Raw genomic sequence first — 22,331 nt, 5'->3', positions numbered from 1 at the left:
CCCGGGCCCCGCCCCTCGAGCTGCCCGAGCCCCGCCCCCGAGCTGCCCAAAGTTTCCAAAGGGGCTGTCCTTCCGGGGAAACGAAAGTGAAACTGAACCGGAGCCATTTCGCAACCCGCTCACCCTCCCCGCCCAGGAGCTTCCTGTCCGGCTACTCGGACGCCCCTGAGCCCCCTGCGCCTGCGGAGCCTCTAGCAGAAGCCTGGCCCCTGGAAACCCACGCACCCGGGGGAGGGTCGCGCTGCCTGGACATGCCTTGGGGGGCGCCATGGACCTGAGGCAGGTAAGGGCGGCCCTGAGCTCCCGGCGTGGGCCCACCGCCCGCGTTTCAGTGGTGACTAGAGTGCGCCGAGAGTGAGTGTGCGCCCTGAGCGAGAGTGCGCCCTGAGCGAGTGTGCGCCCTGAGCGAGTGTGCGCGCTCGCGTGCTGTGTGTGCTCTTGCCCCGCAGAACGGCTGTTGTAGTCCTGTCTCTCGGGGTAACTAGCTCTGCCGTTCGGGGCAGTGGGAGGAAGAGGCTTGTGGGGGGAAGGCCGGAGCCCAGGGCCAGGCAAAGTTGCCTCCCCTTCTGCTTGGACCTCGGGTGCTCGCCCGCACCCCTCCTGGAGCCCCTGGACAACAGGCTTCATTTTAGCATCCTCTCTGCATCCTCTGCACCTCCTGAAGGCGTCTGGGAAATGAAAACCACCCTTCCTAACTTTAGGAGGAAGTTGATAGCAGCTTTATTCATTGTCGCTAAAAACTGGAAAACCAAATGTCCTTACACAGGTGATGACACACACAGTGGCATGCATCCATGTAATGCACTGCTGCTTGGCCAAAAAAAAGAAAGGAAGGACTGACACATGCAACAGTGTAGGTGAATCTCAAACGCGTTGTGCTAAGCAAAAGACTGCGTATATACTGTATGCGTCCCTTTAGCTTTATTCTGAGAAAGAAAAAAAAAACCCACAAAGATAAAAGGACAGCCCTAGCGATTTGACTAAATGGATAGAGCATTGGCCCTTGACGGGAATCGAACCCGGGACCCTTCGGGCCGAGGGCTGACGCTCTATCCACTGAGCATACTGGCTAGGGCTTAATGTCTTTATTGATTTTAGAGAGAGAAAGGCAGAAGGGTAGAGAGAGAGAATCATTGACCCACTGCCTTCTGCACATCCCCAACCGGGGATCGATCCCGCAACCCCGGCATGTGGCCTGACTAGGAATCGAACCAGTGACCTCTTGGTTCATGTGTCGGTGCTCAACCACTAAGCAACACCAGGCAGGCTTTAATCTTGTATTATTTATTTGTATTACAACTGTAAACCTACTTTCGCCCACCTTGTGTAAATACATACGTGAAAATGTATTTTATATATATCTTAAAAATGGAGGTAAATTTACACAGTAAAACTTACCCTTTTTAGTGTATAATTCTGAATTTTGACTACATAAAGCCAAAGCACATATGGCCTTATAACTATAACCATGATCATGTATATATATACACAAACATACGTATATATATCTTCCTTTTTTATTTATTTATATTTTCTTTAAAAGAATTAGGCACTTAAGGAAAAGCAGTTTTTCACACATATCAATATATTTCTCTATGGAGCCCACGTAGTAAAAGTGGGGGCTCATCTCTTGATGCTAAATATATGAGACTAGATTGAAGTGCAGGTTTGCAGGGCAGTGAATGTGAAACGGCTTGTTACATCGTTTTCATGATACATAGACCATAGTGGGTGAGTGGCGATGGAGGGATTTAAGAATGGCCGACCTGAGGTGGTTCCCCACTTTCTTGCTCTCGCTCCCATTCAGTGGTTCTGCAAATGGCTGTTCTCAAGGGGTGGTTTGGCTTGGCTTGTCTTTCAGGGGACTTGGGGAGGGCAAGTAAGAAAAAATAACCTCCCTCTAATCTTTCCCTAAAATAGCAATTGTTAACAAATTTATGTGTCCCTTTTTCTGTGCTCATTCTAGCATGTGCACACACACACACGCACATATTCATGGGTTTTTCTTTTGTTTACAACACGGGGCGTTCTAGCATGCATATTCCTCTGCAGCTTGCTTTTTTTGCTGGTTAATTTAACATTCTATCATGCCTAAATTTCCTCCAGGTGAATACAAATAGATCGCAACACTTTTTTTTTAACTGTGAGTACTGTTCCATAGCCTGAACGTGTCATGATTTACTCTACTCTTCTTACATAGATGGACATTAAAAGGTTTTGCAGACTTTGGCCAAGTAGAAGCAGTTTAGATCTAAAAACATTTGGCTAGGAACTGACTTCAGCCATTTTGAAACAGTTATTTTACCAAGGTCAGTCAAAGAACTAAACAGAAGCGCTGAAATCCCCATAATTCAGCTTTTGTGAGCCAACTCCCACTCTGTACACGCACACCTGTGCCTCTAGCAGTGTGCTGGGGAAAGGAGTGTGTGCAGCAAGAAGAGAAGGGATAGTGTGTCAGGGGATGTCTTGTTCATGGTCTTAATTCCACAAACATTTCGGGATCGACTTTGTGCCAGGTGCTCTCTGAGGTGCTGGGGATGCGGGAGCTTCCTGTGGAGTCGACTGCAGACCCCCGTCAGTACTCCATGGGAATATTGGGAGTGGAGAGTTGAGCATAATTTCTAGAATACCTAATATTGTTCATCGCCTTTCAGATATACTGCAATCTATGTGCACCATTTAAAAAAACCGAAAGCTCTGATTAAAGGTAAAGTCAGCAGCGTAACAGGTGCCGAGAAGGAGGAGTTCAAAGGCTGGAAGCGTTTAAGGAGGTCTGCAGGACGGGGTGGACTTGTAATAGGTGGTGACAGAGGGAGAAGCAGGCCGAGCGGACGAGGATGTAGAGGCACGGGGAGATCAGAGGCTCTTGTCTTCCATAGCCCGGCTGAGAGATACTGAGGGGCTGGAACTGTAAATGCACATTTAAGGGAAAATTCGGAGGCGGCAGACAAGGTAAGACCTGGCAACTACCTGATTTTTGGATGGAGGAAGGCAGACAGGCAGCAAAGATGACTCAGGTTTCTCACCTTAATAACTACGAGGAGAAGGGTGCCATTATCCGCAGTAAGAACAGCAGGAGGGGGCTGGCTTGAGGGGAAAGGTGAATTTGGTTGGAATATGTGGCGTTTGCGGTAATAGTAGGAGAGCTAAGTGAACAGATTATCTAGGCATTTGGAAATTCAAGTCTTAAGCTGCAGGACAAGGTGGTGGCTGGAGAGAATAGATTTGACAGTTTCTGAAGAGGCTAGTTTAGGTTGAGGGAGTGGATGAAATCAAGCTGGGGAAGGAAGAAGAGGCCCTTAAAACCTTGGTGACTAATTATATGTAAAGGGCGGCAGAAAGGGGCAGGGGCAGACATAAGGAAAAACAGGAGCGAGGAGACGGTCGGTGCTGTGTCACCAAACCGTGGGAGGAGACTTTATAAAGAGCACTCAGTCCACAGGGAGCCAGTGTCGAACTGAACTGGCCACCACACAGCAGGGAAAACCTAACAAGTTTAAGAGGAGGAATTTATGGCCCCGTTAGCAAGAGTCCCCGCCCTTCTCCAGGACCATGTGGAGCCTTTGGAACGGGAAAGGGGACCGTGGGCCTCGGCGGGAGAAGGAAACGGACCGTGACATCCAGGCTGAATGAGGAGGTGTGTGACCCCAGGACGGGGATGAGTGGGCCTGGCTGGCCTGCAGCCACAGTGGGATCACATCACAAGGGGAGGAAGTTGTACCAACAGGGAAGTGCCCATCAGTAAAGAGCAGGGTCAGCAAGTGCAGCCTGTTTTGTAAATGAAGTTTGTCCCCGAACCCAGGGGGTGTCACAAAAGTGGTTGCCACAAGGTGTTCCTTGCAGCAAGTAAGGGAGGCCAGGTTCATCTCCTCCTCATTCATGTTCATAAGCCTCCCCAAAGGAGGGCTGAGCCACGGCTTGGATACACTGGTCAGTTACATGTTGACGTGTCCTTTGCAGTTGGCTGCTTTCATCCCAGCTGAGTTCCTGTCGGCTCTTCCAGGTTACAGTTCTAGCTACAGAATGTTATGCTACAGTTTAACATCTAGCAAGAAATAGCATTTAGAGCTCCCTAGACCTTGAGACCCCTGTCCTGTCTAACAGTTTCCACGTTGTGTGTGGCTGCTTTTGTGCTGCAGTTGAAGATTGTCTCACCCTTTCCAGAAAAGGTTTGCCGGCCCCTGGAAGAGTCTCCGGGTTTGAGGTTTGGTGGTGGCCCCGCTGGAGTAACAGTGAGGCTGAGTGAGAAGCTAGACGAGTGGTGGTCATCGGGGAACTCCACAGCCAGGAGACCATGAGGGGGCGTGGCAGGGATGCTAAAACCCCCTGATTGCAACAGAGGATGTGGTTATTGAAAAAGGGTCCCGCCTGCAGGTCCTGGCCCCTCAGGAGAATCAGACAAGGGGACAAGCATGAGGAAGCATCGATCCCAGCTGTTGCCCCCTCAGCCTCACGTCCACCCCGCGCGCGCGCGCGCGCGCACACACACACACACACACACACACACACACACACACACGGCTGCGAGCCCGAGAGGAAGGTACAGCCCCACCCTGGATCTCCCACCTCCACCCCCGCCTGGGAGAGAGGATGAGCATGGGTGTGTGTGCTGGGGGGAGAGGTCACAAGTGCTCGGTGTTCTGGTAAATGTATGGCAGTTTGTGAGGACACGGTGTGGCTGTGCCCATGGCACTGGGTTCTGAAGGACACAGAATGTAACCATGGAAACAGCTGTTGGGAGGGAGCTAAGGGAGTGTGGGAGGGCGGGGCTGAGGTCTCCCGGAGTGACCCTGCCGGCTCCACTCACCCAGGTGAGCTGGTGGTTTGGTTAGAAGCTAGTGCCAGCGTCCCTTCCAAGCCTGAGCACCACCCAGGTCTGAGCACATGTGTCTGTCTTCTAAGGAACCTCCATCCGCCCTAAAACCAGATTCTGGCGGTGATGAGCCTGTGCTCCGGCTGCCCTTGGCGGGAGGGGAGGGTCTTCTGTCATAGCCGCACAGGACTGGCTTCCACTTACATCTCCTTTTGTTCTAATCACCCAAAGGATAGATTTTAGACACGAGGGGTCTGTGCTGCAGTCCATGCCCTGGTCCCCTGGCCCCTTTGCACTTAGGCTATTGTTCTCTTTTTGTTTTAATATATTTTTATTGATTTCAGAGAGGAAGGGAGGGGGGGAGAGAAACATCGATGAGAGAGAAATCATTGATTGGCTGCCTCCTGCACGCCCCCTACTGGGGATTGAGCCCGCAACCCAGGCCTGTGCCCTTGGCAGGAATCAAACCTGGGTCCCTTTAGTCCACAGGCTGATGTTCTATCCACTGAGCCAAACCAGCTAGGGCTCTTTCTGTTTCTTTTGGAAAGAAAACATCTGTTTGTTTTTATTTTTAAAGGGTAAGTGTTTTGCTGAGTGGAAGATTCATTCTCAGCTCCCTAAAGTTCTGCCAAAGGGAACAGAACGAGTTGGGTTGCTGGAGCGGCCGTGCTGCTCCTGGGAGCTCTGTGTGTTCACTTCCTGCTCCTCTCTCTCCTCTTTGGTGGGTGAACGGCAGTGCTTACGAGGTGGGCAAGCCATCCTTGCTGGGTCCCCAGCCCTCATCACACACACCTTCCCAGGCACTAGAAATCAGGGGCAGCACCCCCTCCCCTGCACCCCCCACAGGAAGAAGGGCCAGCCTCACCACTGCTCACGTCCCTGTTCGTCCTCTCCTTCTGCAGGGGTGTTCTTTCGGCAGATACTACCCCGGTCCACTTCAAGGCTATGAGTACAGCAAGCGCAGACACCAGCAGCCAGCGCCAGGATCTTATCCTCAGAGCTTCCAGCTTCAGCAAATAGAGTTTCTCAAGGGGCGGCTCCCAGAAGTGCCCCTCATTGGAAAGCAGGCACCACCACCACCGTCACCCCTCCTCCCTGAACCCTGGCCACGGTTTCCAGGACCACCTGCCCGAGGCTGGCAGCAGGAGATCTGGGGTGTCCCCAGGGTTGTGCCTCTCAGACACCAGGTACGCCCCAGAGGATTCTGGCCTCCTTCCCCACGCGGCAGGGCTCTGCCGTGGGGAGGTATTGATAGGCTGTCCTCACGTTTCCAGGCACTGAGCATCGGCCAGGATCAGGAACAGAGGGTCTTAGAGCTCCTGCAGGAGCTTGGCGAAGGGAAGGCCACCACAGCACATGACCTGGCTCGGAAGCTCCAGGCCCCAAAGAAGGAAATCAACCACATCTTATACTGCCTGGAAGACAGGGGTGTGCTGCACAGGGAGGCGGGAACGCCCCCTTTGTGGAGAATCGCAGCTCCCGTTCAGGCTCTGAACCAGCACAGCCGAGTAGCGACAGCAGACGTAGCAACAGCAGACGGCTGGAGCCAGGGAGCCCCAAACCCAGGCCCCAGCTGGGAAACCGCAGGCAGGAGCCCCGCGTCCGACTCGGAGGACCCCCCTGAGCCTGCAGACATGGCCGAGATCAAGGAAGACATCTGCAACCACCTGTTCGACGTGGTCAAGTCCTCCGCCCTGAATTTGGCTAAAAATATCGGCCTCTCGAAAGCCCGCGATGTCAACGCCGTACTGATTGACTTGGAAAGGCAGGGGGACGTGTACAGGGAAGGGACAACCCCTCCAATCTGGTACCTGACGGACAAGAAGCGAGAGAGGATACAAATGAAGAGAAGTACGAACAGTGTTCCCGAAGCCACGCAAGCTGCTATCCCTGAGACCAAAACAGACGCAGAGCTCCCCGCCTGTAACTCACCCGCGCCAGATGCCTCAAACGAAGCCGCACCAGATGCCTCAAACGAAGCCGCCACAGAAAAAGTGGAGAATGGGCAGGAGCCGGTCGTCAAGGCAGAAAGTAGGCCACCGGTCTCGCCAGAACCAGTGAAACCGAAACCACCTGTTTGTGACAATGGCCCCTCAAAACCTGGGTATGTGGACTTTGAGAATGGCCAGTGGGCCACAGATGACATCCCAGATGACTTGAATAGTATCCACACAGCCCCAGGTGAGTTTCGAGCCATCATGGAGATGCCCTCCTTCTACAGTCATGGCTTGCCACGGTGTTCACCCTACAAGAAACTGACTGAGTGCCAGCTGAAGAACCCCATCAGCGGGCTGTTAGAATATGCCCAGTTCGCCAGTCAGACCTGTGAGTTCAACCTCATAGAGCAGAGTGGACCACCCCATGAACCTCGGTAAGAGACCCCAGGAACCGTATGTACCTCGGGTTGGGCCAGGCGCCCTTGCTCCTGACAGTTTGCTGACTCATGAGCAGTGTTGTGTGGTGGCCCCCGACTTCTCCCTCTTCCTGTCTGCCCTCTGGCTAAAGCACCCTTGTTGGCCCTTCCTCTAGATCAGAGGTGGGGAGCCTTTTGTCTGCCAAAGGCATTTGGATATTTATAACATCATTTGCTTAACTATAATTCACTGAATATAAATTATGTCGCTATGAAAAGAGCTCCTAGATTTACTGGATTTTGAGTCCCGCCTGTAGTTGCCTTGGCAGGGCCAGACCAAATGATTTCGAGGGCTTTTATATGGCCCGTGGGCCGGACGTTCCCCACCCCTGCTCTAGATCTTGAGCAAGGAATGTAGACCTCAGACCAGCCAGAATCCTGGCTGAGCAAAGGGAAGGTTGACCCCATTGGCTAAAGTGAAGCTTCTTGGGAAATGCTTAGCTTTCATGCATCAATGTCATGTCTGCCTCTTAAGGCCAGAGGTCATGAAGACTCGGCTCCCTTGCCGTTCCCCCTTCCCCCCACTAAGTCCCCAGGGTGGTCCAGGAGCAGGTGGGTGGGGGCCGGCTGCACACACGAGCAAGGGCAGCTTGTGCTGCCAGCAGCGGTGGATTCAAACCCACCCCCAGCCCCCGTTCCGCGGGGAAAGGACGGTGTAGAGCGCGCAAGGCTGCCTGCCTACCGAGTGGCGGTCCTGATCGTACACACCTCCTCTGCGCGGATGGGTGGGCTCCACTTGCTACTGCTCCTAAGCTGTGAAACCAGAGGTGACCTCGCTCAGACAGCTGGCCGGCTCCTGCAGGCCGGCGGACAGATTGAGGAAGACAGGCAGGCAGGCCCAGAGGGAGCTGCTGAACCCTCTGACGCTGAGTGGCTGGCTGCACACCAGCTAGCGAGGGCGGGAGAGGCCATCCTAGGCTGTTTGCTAAGGGCAGGTTCCCAGCTTCACCGTTCTCCCTCCTGGCGCCCGTCTTAATCACTCGGCGATGGCGTTGCGGGAGAGCGTTAGGGAGAGGACGTGTGTCCGTCCAGAAGTGGCAGGGCCTGGGCTGGCTTGTTGGTTTGGCTGGATGGCCGTCATGCTCGCTCACGTTCCTCTGTCCCTGTCCCCAGGGTTGGGGACAAGCAGTGGGTTTGGTGGCTAACGTTTCTTTGGACTCCAGCTATAAGAAACATTGATGCCATATTCACATATTTCAGAAGACCCAGGAAATAAGAAATTTGACTTTTTCTAAATGAAATCCCAGATTGAGCAAAGAGCTGGACAAATTTGAAAGCTTGAACAAAGGAAGTCTAAGCTCAGTCCAGAGGCCTAGAACAAGTGCTTTTTGGTTTTCTACATACCAGGGACATTCCTTTCATCACAGGCTTCAGATAGAGCTTTAGAGTGACTCAACACAAACCGTACGAGTGGTGTGTCCTGCGGGTAGGCTGGGACAAACACAGGCCCCAGGAAGTGACAGGTGTCTGGGGCGGGGACTGCACTGTGAGAGCCTTCGCTTGCCTTAGGACCTGCCCTTGCGTGGCCAGTCTGCTGCGGCTGCTTTAGGAAGACGGCTTGGTTCCTAACAAGGCTGTAATGGTGACTTTAGCTCATCGTTTTTATAGACTTTATCTCAGTTCATTGTTGAGAGACAGTGGCTTTCCCCTGAGCTAGTCTCACATCACCTGTGGCTGTGTTTGCTCTAATGAGCCAGGGGGAGAGAGTCACTGGCTGCTTTGCTTCTGAAAAGCAGGGACAGGCCGAGCCTCCAAAGGACAGGAGTCCCTGGCCTGCCCTCCATGTCCTCCGCCAGTCAAACAGCCCCTTAGAGTAGCAGCAATTCCAGGGTGAAGATCTCTTTGGAGAGGGAAGAAGGGAGGCCTAGACTAGTGTTCACACATCTAATCACTTTCCATCAAGATTTAAATTCCAAGTGGTCATCAGTGGCCGAGAGTTCCCCCCGGCTGAAGCTGGCAGCAAGAAAGTGGCCAAGCAGGATGCAGCCATGAAAGCCATGACCATCCTGCTCGAGGAAGCGAAAGCCAAGGACAGTGGAAGACCCGAAGAATCCTACTACTCTTCCCTCGAGAAAGAGGCAGAGAAGGTAGGTGTCCGCCCTCTGCGAGGGTATCCGTTCCTTTCCCGTCGGTGAAGGAGCAGGGCTTTCTCTGGCCTTCTAGAAGCGTCTCGGCCCAGCAGCTGATGCTGTGTCTCAGAGTCAGCTGCCTCTGTGCCCTCAACCACCCCCTCACCAGGAGTTGAAAGAGACATGGACGATTACCAAGTCCAGTCTCCTCTCGCAGATAGGAAGGGAGACTCAGCCAGGCCCCAGTGGCTCAGTGGTTGAGCGTCGACCTAGGACAGTGATGGCGAACCTTTTGAGCTCGGCGTGTCAGCATTTTGAAAAACCCTAACTTAACTCTGGTGCCGTGTCACATATAGAAATTTTTTGATCTTTGCAACCATAGTAAAACAAAGATTTATATTTTTGATATTTATTTTATATATTTATATGCCATTTAACAAAGAAAAATCAACCAAAAAATGAGTTCGCGTGTCACCTCTGACACGCGTGTCATAGGTTCGCCATCACTGACCTATGAAGTCACGGTTCAATTCCTGGTCAGGGCACATGCCTGGGTTGTGGGCTTGATCCCCAGCGGGGAGCGTGCAGGAGGCAGGTGATAATGATTCTCTCTCATCATTGATGTTTCTCTCTCTCCCTCTGAAATCAATTAAAAAAATTTTTTTAAAAGAGACCCAGAACCTCTAACTCACCCTTTCCTCTGATGCTTAAAAAACCCCAGAGCCCTGTTCCTTCAGAAGCCAGCCTAATGTGTGGTTGGCCAAAAGAAGTTCTCCCCTCCTGTTCCCTCTCTGTGATGGACTAGCCAATGTTTTCTTACTATCTGTGCTGTGTTTTTTCTTGTCTCTCGTTTTCTGCAGACTGCAGAGTCCCCGTCCACCACCCCTTCAGCAACTTCCTTCTTATCTGGGAAGAACCCCGTCAGTACATTGCTTGAGTGTGTGCACAAGTTGGGGAGCTCCTGCGAATTCCGCCTCCTATCCAGAGAAGGCCCTGCCCATGACCCCAAGTACATCTCTTGTATCATGTATCTCTGCTGAGGTTTTCTCAAAAAAAGAGAGAGATACAGTTCTTCCTCCCTCCTCCGAGATGGCAGATGATTTCACAGAGCAGTCACTCCTGTTTTCAGTGTGGAAGACGGGGGGCCTTGAGGGCATGGTTGCTGCTCGTGGAGCAGAGAATCTGGGACTAGGAATTCAAAGGGCGAAGCAGGGACCAAGCACTAGGGAGGTACCCGCGTGGAGGTTTACTGGTGGTGGGACAAATCGGTGCAAGCCCTGGGCCTACCTGACAAGCTCTGCTCTGAGGCTCTGCAGACTTACATGTTCAAGAGGAGGAGGAGGTGAAACTAGGCCAATGCTTAAATGCTGAGTAGGGTCAGCCAGGCTCAGAGCCGGGGGGCAGGAGGAGGGAGAAAGGCGCCAGCTCTTCAAGGCACAGAGGTGAGGTGTGCAAGGAAGTGGCAAGTCCTAAAGGACGACCACTGACACAGGCTAGGTAAATCCCTCCATCGCCGCCATTTTAACCCTCTCCTCTCCCGCCAGGTTCCAGTACTGTGTTGCAATGGGAAACCACACTTTCCCCACCGTGAGTGCCCCCAGCAAGAAAGCGGCCAAGCAGATGGCTGCCGAGGAAGCCATGAAGGCCCTGCACGAGGAGGCCACCAACTCGGCATCTTCTGATAACCAGGTGAGGTCATTTTCGACTTAAAAGATGCTAGTCATGTTTAGCAACAGGAAGGCTTAGGATTGCCCAGGAGTCCCTCGGTTTCCTTAGTGTTTACGGTTCCTCTCTGTTCGGCTGATTCTCTTTCAGTCCGGAGGTACCAGCACAGAGTCATTTGATAACTTGGAATCGATGATGCCCAACAAGGTTAGGAAGATCGGCGAGCTCGTCAGATACCTGAACACCAACCCGGTGGGCGGCCTGCTGGAGTACGCCCGCTCCCACGGCTTCGCTGCTGAGTTCAAGCTGGTTGACCAGTCCGGACCTCCTCACGAGCCCAAGTGAGTGTTCCTGTCCCGACTGCAGCATGTGTCACAGGTGGGGTCCACCTGGAACCAGGGAAAGGAAGGATGTGCGTTAGCCGTGTCTCCGTGACCCCCTAGAACAGGGGTGGGGAGCATGCGGCCCGCGGGCCGTAACATCTGGTCTGGCCCTGCCAAGGCACCGTTACGGGTGGAGCTCGAAATGTAATAAACCTAGGAGCTTTTTTCATAGCAACGGAATTTTTAAGTTGATAATTTGGTATGGCCGGTGAATGCTGTTATAAATACCCCAATGGCCCTTGGCAGAAAAAGGTTCCCCACCCTGCCCTAGACGATGAGCCATCTTGAGATTATAGTCACTTTTCCAATGAGTATGATCCTTTTTAATTTCAACTAATTTTAATTTTCAAGAAAATCACTCAAGCTGATTCAAAAAGTATGCAACAAAAGGTCTCATTTCTAACACAGACTCTAGTTCCCTCCCCACACTCCCCATACACTATTACCAACTGACTGAGTCCCTCTAGAAGTTTCCAGGCATATATTAGCATGTTTTTCTTTTTGTTTTAAAAATAAGTATTTAACATATCTTCTGTGCCAGGCCTTGACTCCTTTCCTTACCAGTGTATCTTAGCGATCATTACAAATCAGCATGTACAGATCTGTCCAACTCCTGCACAGCTATTAAACCAGAGATATGAAAGGTCTTTTCTGAAACAGATACCCATGTAGTTTACCTAATTTAAGAAAGAGAATGTTGCTGCTGTTGAAGCACCCACCCTTACATAATTTATTTAACCAATTTCCAATGACATTTAGGTTGGTTTTGGTCTTACTATTAGTCTTACTATTAAAAACACTCCTGCAGTAACTGTCCTACGTATGTCTGCTTACATGTCTGTAGTACACATTTTCAGGAATTTCTGGGCAAACATGGGTCATGTACTTTTTTTAAGTTTTTTTTTAATAGGTAATAGACTATCCAAATTAAAATTATTCAAAAATTTAAAAATATATAAAGCTCATTCTCACCCATTCTCCCTTTGGCCCAACTCTCACCTACACACACACATACACCCACCCAACACACCAACATGTAGTAACTTTGTTATGTATCCTTTCATAGTACCCTCATATAAATACAAGGAAGTATAGATATTGATCTCCAGCTTGCTCTCCACGTATAACAGTATTACCTTGGAGAGTTTCCATGTTACTTTGTATTCTTTGTATATGGCTACAAAGTGCAGTGTGCCAATGTCATGATTTATTTAACCAGCCCTTATTGATGACCACTTGGATTGTTTCCAAACTTTTGCTATGATAAACAAGGCTGCAATGTTTATGTACATACAAAATTTTTCGCAAATATTGCCAAACTTTCCTCCAGTGAGAATTATACCAGTTTATGCTTATACCAACAATACAGGGTGGGCAAAAGTAGGTTTATAGCTGTGAGTACACAGAGTTTATGCTTATATTATTATTTTATTAATTATTGTATTATTTCCATATGAATAATTTTCAAACCTACTTTTGCCCCACCCCATATGTAAAAATGGCTTTTCCCTTACACCATGACCAATATGGTATTATCAAGATTTTTATCTTTGCCATTCTAAAATGTGAAAAACGGCACCAAAGATTATTCTACATTCAGATATTTATCATAATTTACCATATTAATAGATTAAAGGAGAAAAACCAATCGATGTATCTCTCACTTCACTGTTTCTCTTTCCCTCCTTTCCATTCTCTCTGAAAATCAATGGAAAAAAGATATCCTTGGGTGGGGATTTTTTTTAAAAAAAAAACCTAGTACTTTGACCAGCGTGCACCCCACTTTAGAACAGTCAACATCGACGAGGCCAGAAAAGGTCCTCTCCTGGGCACGATGCATTTAGGATGTGTCACGGGCTCCACCCTTGGTTAAAGCCACCGGCTCCTCGTTCACACCCTTCGCACTCCCCTCGTTCTTTAACCTCCTCCATCTGTGGCAGGTTTAGTCCATTTCCTCTTTCACTTCTGTAAAGTTTTCCATACAGTCCTCCCTAGGGCTTCAAATCAGTTATTCACTCAGAACCTAAGAACTCACTGTGAACCAGATTAAAGATGAAAAGTGCCCCTGAATGCACTGCAGACACAGAAGCGCAGCACAGGGCTTCCTGGAGGTGACTGCAAGGGACTGTGGGGACACAGTGCACATTGGCCAGTGCCCCTGGGGGGTCGAGGAAGGTTGCACTGAGGAGGGAAAATACTAATTTAGAAGCTACGTTTATTGAACGTCTGGCACAATAACACACTTTACTTCTTCTTAATGTGAATCATGCTGGGTCCTCTCTTTTTCCTTTCTCTCTGTCCTTCTTGGCAACCTTCACTAATTTTTTCTTACCATTTTTGTTTGTTTGTTTTTATCCTCCCTCGAAGATATTTTTCCATTGATTTTTAGAGAGAGTGGAAGGGAGGGGAGAGACAGAAACATCGATGGGTTGCCTCCTGCATGGGACTCGACCGGGCTGGGGATCAAGGCATGCACCCTTGACTGGAATCGAACCCACGGGCCGACGCTCTGTCCACTGAGCCAAACCGGCTATGGCTTACGACTTTTAATATCAAAATGCTGGAGACCTTTTCAGAGCGCCAGACTCCTCGATCCAGCTGCTTGCTTGCCGCTTCTTGGACGGACATCTCAAAAGCAGCACTTTGATTTTTGCTCCCTCAACCTCTCTGCCCTTGTCCTTCCATCTCAGTAAATGACACCACTCTCCATCCGTGAGTTCTGTTAGGTCTACAATTTCCATCCCAAATCCTTCCTCGTCTTTCCAGCTCCACTTACCCTCTAGGCTAAGCACTATCTTCTCTCACAGAACCCAGGGCAGTAGTCACCTGACCTCCCTACTTTAGTCATTCAACCAGTATTTGTGGAGTACATCTTATTTGTTAGTGCAGGAGCCAGATAGTCATCAACAGTCACGTAAGGAAACGTGAGCTCTCATGTTCGATATGTATGACAAAGGGCTCGAGTGGCATGTGCATGACCCGAGTCCGGAGGGGCGAGGGCTTCGCTGAGAAGGAGGGAGATTAAGAGGGAAGAGGGGGGTTCTAGGCAGAGGAGATAGTCGCCTACGGTGCTGCTGCTGCGGTGCGAGGAGAGCAGAGCTGCTAGGCAGCTGCAGGAGGCCTGGTGGGCGGAGCAGACAGCACAGGGCGCCCGGCCGGTGAGACGAGCTGATGGGAGGCCACAGGCCTTGGAGGCGTCCTGCTGCTGCCTTCCCAGCCGTGAAAGGTTCTAACTGAGGGGCTGCCGCTTGCCTCCACCCCGGTGTTCTCTTCCCAGCCTTTTTCCTACTGCATTTTTATACTAAGTTTTCTTTCCTACTCTGAGAAAACCATTTCAGACCTTTGCCTCTTTCTTCAAATTTCCACCAAAATCCCTCTTCCTCACTCTAAACTGGTGATCTTAGTTCACACTTAATTGAGAAAATAGCAATAATCATATGACAAGTACTTCACCTTGGCCATCAGCAAATCCACCTCCCTACCTGCTTCTGTGCCTCTGTCTGCACCACCTGCAGGAAGCATCCTCCTCCATCGCTGTGCCTGGGCCCCTTCCCCCTCGTCCGCCCCTTCGGGTCCCTCCCTCCCTCCCTCGGCACCAGGCTGGTACTTCTGTCAGCCTGCAGCCTCCCGACTTCGGCACCTTCCCTTGAGCCCACCTCATCTCTCTGCTCCCCTCCCAGCCAAACCTCTCAATTATTTGTAGTCTTTGTCTTCACTTTCTTAACTCATTCCAGGAGCTTTTGTCCCCATCGTTGTGCTAAAAAGGCTAACCATCAGCCACTTGTGGTTATTGAGCATTTGAAATGTAGCTAGTATGACTGAGGAACTGAATTATTAATTGTATTGAATTTTAATCAAAGTAATATGCCTCGTGTGGCTAGTATCTACCATACTGGACAGTGCGGCTCTAAGGATTCTAACTGCACAATTCACAGATTTTATCATCGATACATACATGATACATGTGCAAACACATGAACAGCCGTGAAATTCTCCACCTGGCGGAGACCCACCATGCTAGCCCCGCCCCCTCCAGGGTCTTTCGGCCCCTGTCCCTGTCCTTCACCGGACATCAGCCCACCGCCCTGCAGCACCTCTGGCACCAGCACAAGAGTGAAGGCGGTCAGTGCCTTGGATGAGCAAGGACTAGCGAGAAGCTCGGTTCCCGTTACCGCCTGGGCTGCCCAGCCTCGATCTGAAGCCTTTCCCATACGCAGGTGGATTAGCCAAAGCAGGGTCTCCAACCCGCAGATCAGGGTGTTTGAAAGCTAGGCTTCTTGAACTCTGGTCTGAGAGACGCTCCAGCCATTTTGCTCCATCCTGCTCTTCCCTCTATATGTGTGAGACCCCCACCAGAAAAGGAGGCCCCCCCACCCCCGGGCCCGCAGCGGTACTGCCCACCTCCCTGCTTACTCAAGCCCTTTAAGCAGAGTCACATGCCAAGGTGCTCTCCCGTCCCCCATAGCCATCCCAAGGCTTCAGGAATCGAAAAACAGCTCCTCATGAAAGTTTGGTTCCCTGGTCTAAGGCAGACTTGACGTTCTGACCTAAGTAACAGTCCAGGTTATATCCGAATCTAGCAAAAACCACACTGCGACCCAGGAATGTCCAAAGTCCAGGCACTGCTGCCTTGGAGAGCTGTGATGGGGCTGGGGCTGATGTTGGCTGCCTCTTAAGCAAAACTTGCGTTTCCTACACCTGCCAGCAATTCAGATGCTTGTCTTTGTCCCCTGCCTCTCATCCCGAAGGTTTGTTTACCAAGCAAAAGTTGGGGGTCGCTGGTTCCCAGCCGTCTGCGCGCACAGCAAGAAACAAGGCAAGCAGGAGGCAGCGGACGCCGCCCTCCGCGTCCTGATTGGGGAGAACGAGAAGGCAGAGCGCATGGGTTTCACAGAGGTAACCCCAGTGACAGGGGCCACTCTCAGAAGAACTATGCTCCTCCTCTCGAGGTCCCCAGATGCACAGCCAAAGACAGTTAAGCCGTCTACTTTTGTGCTATCTTCCTTGGGGGTCCAGCCAGCTCCGTTCCGGGTGGAGTTAGCTTTCCGTTGCTAGTATGTGCATTATTCCTGGGCTTTAATATTAGCCTCCTAGAACGTGGGAGGGGACACCAGGTCTGCGAGGGGACAGGACGGTTCACCGTCGAGTGAGCGCGCTCTCCCCGCCCACTCTGAGGCGTGGCGGCCGCAGCCCAGCTCCGGGGCCCTGACTCGGCCTCCTGTCCCCGCAGCTCCCTCTCACCGGCAGCACCTTCCACGACCAGATAGCCATGCTGAGCCACCGGTGCTTCAACGCGCTCACCAACAGTTTCCAGCCCTCCTTGCTGGGCCGCAAGATCCTGGCTGCCATCATCATGAAGAAAGACTCCAAAGACCTGGGAGTCGTGGTCAGCCTGGGGACAGGTGGGTGAGGCTGCCCCGCCCCCACCACACGGTGCCTGGAGGTGGCCTTGTCCTCTCCTGGAGTCCCCTGGGGCGAGTTTACGATGGGAACACGGGCGATTACATGTCCGTTTAGCTCCAGATCATTGAGAGGGCGGGGTGCATGCTCATCCCCAGGGAAGGGAGGACGGGAGTCAGGATCTGATGGAGTGCGGCCGCACCGCCTTCACGCCCTAAGACCAAGCAGGCCCCCCCCTCCCCCATTCATCGTCGCTGTCCTTTGGACATTCACACGTCCTTCCTTCCCGTCCCGCCAGGCAATCGCTGTGTGAAAGGAGACTCCCTGAGCCTGAAGGGCGAGACCGTCAACGACTGCCACGCGGAGATCATCTCCCGCAGGGGCTTCATCAGGTGAGCGGGTCGGCCGGCACCTCCCACCCCCACGGCGGCTCTGACACCCCCAGACGGGCCGGCCGTGACCACGGCGACAGCCTTTGCACCTGGGACCAGGCTACACCACTGCTCGGCCGGCTGCTACGTGCCCTCGCTTTCTGGGCCAACTCTGCTTCGGGCCTTTTTTAAAAAGGCCCACAATGGCCTCCTGGTCCTGGGCCTCCCCTCTGCTGTGAGGGTCTGTAAACAGCCCTGGCCGCCAGCCGCCGCCTCAGCCACCTCTCCTTCCACTGACGAGAGGCCCAGGGAGAAGCCGCTGTTCTGCCCGGCACCCCTGCTCCTGCCAGAGCGGGAGCCCTTGGCAGAAATGAACTGACCCGAAAGGCTAACTTGGCTTTAAGAAATGCCGAGGCCCGAGGAGTCCCCGGGCCTTCCTGCCCGAGAAACTGAAAGGGCTGCAGCGTTAGGCGCCTCCTTACTGGGGGCAGATCCCAGAAGCAGCTGCCCCCCAGGCTCCCACTGTCTCCGACCCGACTTCCTCCTGCAGGTTTCTCTACAGCGAGCTGATGAAGTACAACCCCCAGACGGCGAAGGACAGCATATTTGAGCTCGCGAAGGGAGGGAAAAGGCTGCAGATCAAGAAGACCGTGTCGTTCCACCTCTACATCAGGTCTGTGCCGCCCGAGCGGGCCCTGCCGGCTCCAGGGCGGGGTGTGGAATGCTCTCCTCGTCCGTAAACAGCGAGTCCATGGGCCCCACTCCGCTCTGTACGGACCTGGAATGGAATGACTCCCACATACGCTTCTGCCCACCCCCGTCTCCCACCACAGGGGACAGCTCTTGAGCCCAGGGGAGGGGAGAGAAACCTCTGCCTGGGCGAGTGTTAACGGGGGCCTGTCCTGCAGCACGGCCCCGTGTGGGGATGGCGCGCTCTTCGACAAGTCCTGCAGCGACCGCGCGGTGGAGAGCACAGACCGCCACTACCCCGTCTTCGAGAACCCCAAGCAAGGCAAGCTCCGCACCAAGGTGGAGAACGGTGAGTGCGCGCCGCCTCCCCACACCAGGGCTCTGCTGAGCCCAGCTCCTCCGGGGGCCCCGGGCACCGCTGCCGGGGTTTTGCCATTAATTGCAGGGGTTGGAGGGTCCTGTTTACAGGGAGAGGGAAGGTCGGGGTGGGGGAAACGTGCGCAGGAAGATGAGGATCAGAGAGGAGGCAGATTTGCCCTCGCCCTGAGAGAGCCTGGCTGGAAGTAGCGACATGGGAGTCGGCTCCCAGCTAGTCCTCTCACAGCCATGGGAATGGGTAGAGCCGCGCAGGGCGTGCTGCGGCCCAGGGCCGCTGTGGGTCTGACCCAAGCTCTCACGCAGGGGAAGGCACCATCCCAGTGGAGTCCAGCGACATTGTGCCCACGTGGGACGGCATTCGGCTCGGGGAGAGACTCCGCACCATGTCCTGCAGCGACAAAATCCTCCGCTGGAACGTGCTCGGCCTGCAAGGGGCACTGTTGACCCACTTCCTGCAGCCCGTGTACCTCAAGTCAGTCACACTGGGTAAGGAGCCCATCCTGGGAGCCAGACCAGCCTGTCATTCTAGGCCCAGATCTCAGCAAACCGCATGCTTCGTTGCCAGGAGTTAGCACAATGTCTCCACTTTTCGAAGTGTGTGTGAGTCAGTCATTGATGCTGAGCGTCCATCTGTCATGACGGGAAGACTGGTTTAGGCACAAGCCCAGGTGAGGGACGTGCCAGGCAGGTCTCTCCAGATGAGTCCCTGAAACAGCGGCTACAACGGCAGTGTCTTCCTTTTCTTGACCTCCACAGCCCTCAGCCTTCCCGGTTCATTCCTGGTGCCAAACGTGTGCTTTTTCTCACACCCAGGTTACCTTTTCAGCCAAGGGCATCTGACTCGTGCCATTTGCTGTCGTGTGACGAGAGATGGGAGTGCGTTTGAGAATGGACTGCGCTATCCCTTTGTTGTCAACCACCCCAAGGTGCTATAACCCCGTCTGCTTTTCCCTCGCCATTTTCTCCTTCTCAAGCCATCTGTTCGCAGAGCAAAAAAGTCCGGTGTGGCCCAGGGAGCCTTAATTGGTATCCCAAGAACCTACCCTTTTCTCCTTTGAATGCCAACAGCGTTCCTCCTTTTAGTCTGGAATTAATTTCCATCAAAGTGGGGTTAGTGTGCCTAGAGTTTCAGCCCCATAGAATCCTACATAAATGAGGGGCAAGGTCCCGAGCCCTCACTCCCTTTGCCCTCTGAGACTCGGGTCCCTGCTTCTAACCTTTTTCCTGAGACGTGTCCGTCCTCTCCCGCTGCTCCTGCGACTCCTAGGTTGGCCGGGTCAGCGTCTATGATTCCAAAAGGCAGTCCGGGAAGACCAAGGAGACGAGCGTCAACTGGTGTTTGGCTGACGGCTACGACCTGGAGATCCTGGATGGCACCAGGGGCACCGTGGACGGGTAAGGAGCAGGGAGCACGGAGTGGCTCACAGGGACGGCGTGGTTGCTGGCCTCCGGGCTTCCGAGCTACCCACCCGCCACGGCGGCCCCGGCCCTCCTTTTCCGGCCCTGGCTGAGTAACGTTTCTGTTTCCCCAGGCCACGGAATGAATTGTCCCGGGTCTCCAAAAAGAACATTTTCCTCCTATTTAAGAAGCTCTGCTCCTTCCGGGGCCGCAGGGATCTACTTAAACTCTCCTATGGTGAGGCCAAGAGAGCTGCCCGTGAATACGAGATAGCCAAGAACCACTTCAAAAAAGGCCTGAAGGACATGGGCTATGGGAACTGGATAAGCAAACCTCAGGAGGAAAAGAATTTCCACCTCTGCCCAGTATAGTGAGACCCGGCCTGGCGGGCGGCGGGCGTGTCACACGGGCGAGAGCCAGGGCGTAGCATTCCTCGTATTAGTCAAGGGTTTTGTTTTTTTAATTTTTCTTTTATTTTCTCCTTTTTTTTTTTTTTTTTTAATGGAACCACAATTGGTGATACTGAGACCTCGGGTTCCTAGTTATCCTGCTTTCTTTGGGAATACCGGGCCAGGTCTCACCAGGCCCCTTCTCTTTTCCCAAGCAAAGAGGTAGAGACCTGAGGGGAGAGAAAAGGGGTCTCTCTCCTTCAACCAGCGCGGAAGCCGTCACTGAGCACCCGCAGCCCGTCTCCTCCTCAGTTGTTGGGGGTCCCATTTCCTGCCCCTCAGTGTGCTACCCTGGCCTCCTGAGGTCTTGATTAGGTTCCAGTCAACTCTGTGAGTCACATCAGGAACTGATTTCATTTGCGGATTCTGCAAGCCCCTCCGCCCCGTCGATTCCTTCCTGTGGTCAAGTTTCTCATTTTCCTCCAAGAGGGTAAAGAGGAGACATCTCTAAGCGCAGGAGGAGAGCCCTGCGGCCCCGGAAGGAGCAGAGCTTCTTAGAGCCAGCTGAGGGAGGTGCAGCTCAGGTGCCCCTGCAGCTAGCAGACCGTTTCCCAGGGAGCTCAGGCCGGCCAGGGGAGCAGGCAGGCTCCCAGCTGCCCCTCCTACAGCATTCCTAGGAATGCGCCTGCAGTGGGGGTGAGGGCCTCGGGGCAGATCGCCTCTGGACTCGGCAGGAACAAGGCAGAAAGTGACCTGGTCACAGCACTCTTCCACCCGCAGGGCTCCCTTGACAGCCACACCCAGGGAAGCTCTTGGAGCCGCGGGTGGATTAGGAGTCTGTAAAAGAATGCCGTAAGAGTCGGGTCTTAACTGCTACAGATAACCTGCAGTTGCACAGATTTAGATTCAGATGTAATTTTTCAAGTGCTTTTGTTCTGCCATAGAGCTTCAGAAGGTCTTTGCGGGCAGGTCACAGGGGACCTTAGGGGCGGACACAGGACTGCAGCTGTAGGTGGAGGGCAGGTTGTCTGCAGATCCTGTGAGGTGGAGCCCCGGGTCTACACCTCAAGCTAATGACGCCTGTGGTCAGAGCCGTCGGCCTCCCTCTGGGCCCATGTCAGGCGGATGTACATGCTCCAGAGAAGCACAGAGGCCCTGCCACTCAGCCCGGAGCCGGCTCTTCCTCTAGAGCAAGCATGTCAAACGCGTGTTTGAGGCATGCGGCCCATTGGCCACGAGTTTGACAGGCTTGCTCTAGAGGGTCCCTCAGTCTTTACCTGTGAACATGCTGAGCCAGCAGCCTCACACCACCTTTCACCCTCCCTCACTCCTCACTACTGACGAGTGAACTCCCATTGGTCCCACCTCTTCAGCAATGGATACATCCACATTCACACTTTTCTTGTGGCTGCTGTTCCCCAAGATTGACCAAATGCGAAAACCCAAGTTTCATGATGCACTAAGGACGTCTCCATGGGAGCTGGCAGGGGAGCGGTGCTGTCCTCCGGAGGGAGGTGCCTGCCCGCCCCGGTCCTGTGACAGCTGAAGGCACAGGGGTCAGTCCTGCCTCGGAGGCAGCCGACCTGGTTCTTGAGGCTGAAGCGTGGTGCCCACTGTGCCTCTGAACCTGGGCCCCTCTGGGCACTGGGGCCTCCTGCAGAGCACGGGGCTCTCCAGAGACCAGAGCCCCGCTCACCCAGGCTCTCGTCTGGCAGCCGTGCAGTGTTTGGTTTCTGCTGTAGGAAGAGAGCCGGGCACCTCACCCCCGTGTCAGCCCTGCACGGCTGTAGCCCGTGCCCCTCGGGGTCACAACACAGGAGGCAGAGCCCTGCCTGGAATGTTCTCACCTTCTGTCCAATCTTTGTTTCTAATAAGCAGGACCCCCTCCCCCTTTTTTTAAAAATGATTTTGTAGTTGATTTGTCTGAACTGTGGCTTTTGTGCATTCCTGGAATAATCACTTGTAAAAACTGTCGCTGCTTGACGCTGTTTCCTTTACTCCCTCGGAAGAGACTCTGTTGGGTTTTGGGGTCGTAGCAGTGACTCCAAGAGCAGAGTGGGCAGAGCCCGAGCCTGGACTTGGGTGCCATCGGCTGCAGTTTTTAAATTCCGCTTTTATGTGTCTCCCTGATAGGTGACTAACATACATTCCTTCTAAAGAAATAAAGAATCTGAATTGGTAGAAAACTTCAAGTCTTGGTTTCTTGGAGGAGGGGAGAGTGGGGACGGAGGGATTTCTGGCACCAGCACTAGCTGCGTCTGATACTTGGGGAGAAGGCCATCCCCTGCCTGCAGAAAGGTGCCATTTCAGTGCACCTACCTGGGAGCTGAGCTTGCGTCCGGGCGGGGTGAAGTACATCAG

The 22,331-nt window shown here is 53.0% G+C and overlaps 1 protein-coding gene across 6 annotated transcripts in view; it reads left to right on the top strand.

Moving 5' to 3' along the window:
• ADAR (adenosine deaminase, RNA-specific) overlaps nucleotides 1-22,156 on the top strand; it is a 38,924-nt gene extending 16,768 nt beyond the window's left edge. For 2 of the 6 annotated variants that reach the window (XM_005867498.2, XM_014540789.1), the window contains exons 2-15: nucleotides 5,716-7,184; nucleotides 9,130-9,313; nucleotides 10,156-10,304; nucleotides 10,840-10,984; nucleotides 11,111-11,301; nucleotides 16,092-16,317; nucleotides 16,574-16,745; nucleotides 17,042-17,135; nucleotides 17,665-17,787; nucleotides 18,023-18,153; nucleotides 18,486-18,668; nucleotides 18,996-19,108; nucleotides 19,450-19,577; nucleotides 19,715-22,156. In XM_005867498.2, coding sequence (XP_005867560.2) covers nucleotides 5,716-7,184; nucleotides 9,130-9,313; nucleotides 10,156-10,304; nucleotides 10,840-10,984; nucleotides 11,111-11,301; nucleotides 16,092-16,317; nucleotides 16,574-16,745; nucleotides 17,042-17,135; nucleotides 17,665-17,787; nucleotides 18,023-18,153; nucleotides 18,486-18,668; nucleotides 18,996-19,108; nucleotides 19,450-19,577; nucleotides 19,715-19,952 — 3,546 coding nt within the window. In that variant the 3' untranslated portion in view covers nucleotides 19,953-22,156. Of the gene's footprint in view, nucleotides 1-107; nucleotides 284-5,715; nucleotides 7,185-9,129; nucleotides 9,314-10,155; nucleotides 10,305-10,839; nucleotides 10,985-11,110; nucleotides 11,302-16,091; nucleotides 16,318-16,573; nucleotides 16,746-17,041; nucleotides 17,136-17,664; nucleotides 17,788-18,022; nucleotides 18,154-18,485; nucleotides 18,669-18,995; nucleotides 19,109-19,449; nucleotides 19,578-19,714 lie in introns of those variants that run through there. The other 4 variants (XM_014540788.1, XM_005867494.2, XM_005867497.2 and 1 more) reach the window with 4 other exon arrangements.
• The last annotated feature ends 175 nt before the right edge of the window (nucleotides 22,157-22,331 follow it).

The sequence above is a fragment of the Myotis brandtii genome, unplaced genomic scaffold, assembly GCF_000412655.1.
Source record: "Myotis brandtii unplaced genomic scaffold, ASM41265v1 scaffold250, whole genome shotgun sequence".
In the NCBI taxonomy this organism is placed as follows: Eukaryota; Metazoa; Chordata; class Mammalia; order Chiroptera; family Vespertilionidae; genus Myotis; species Myotis brandtii.
This window is presented reverse-complemented; position numbering and strand designations above follow the sequence as displayed.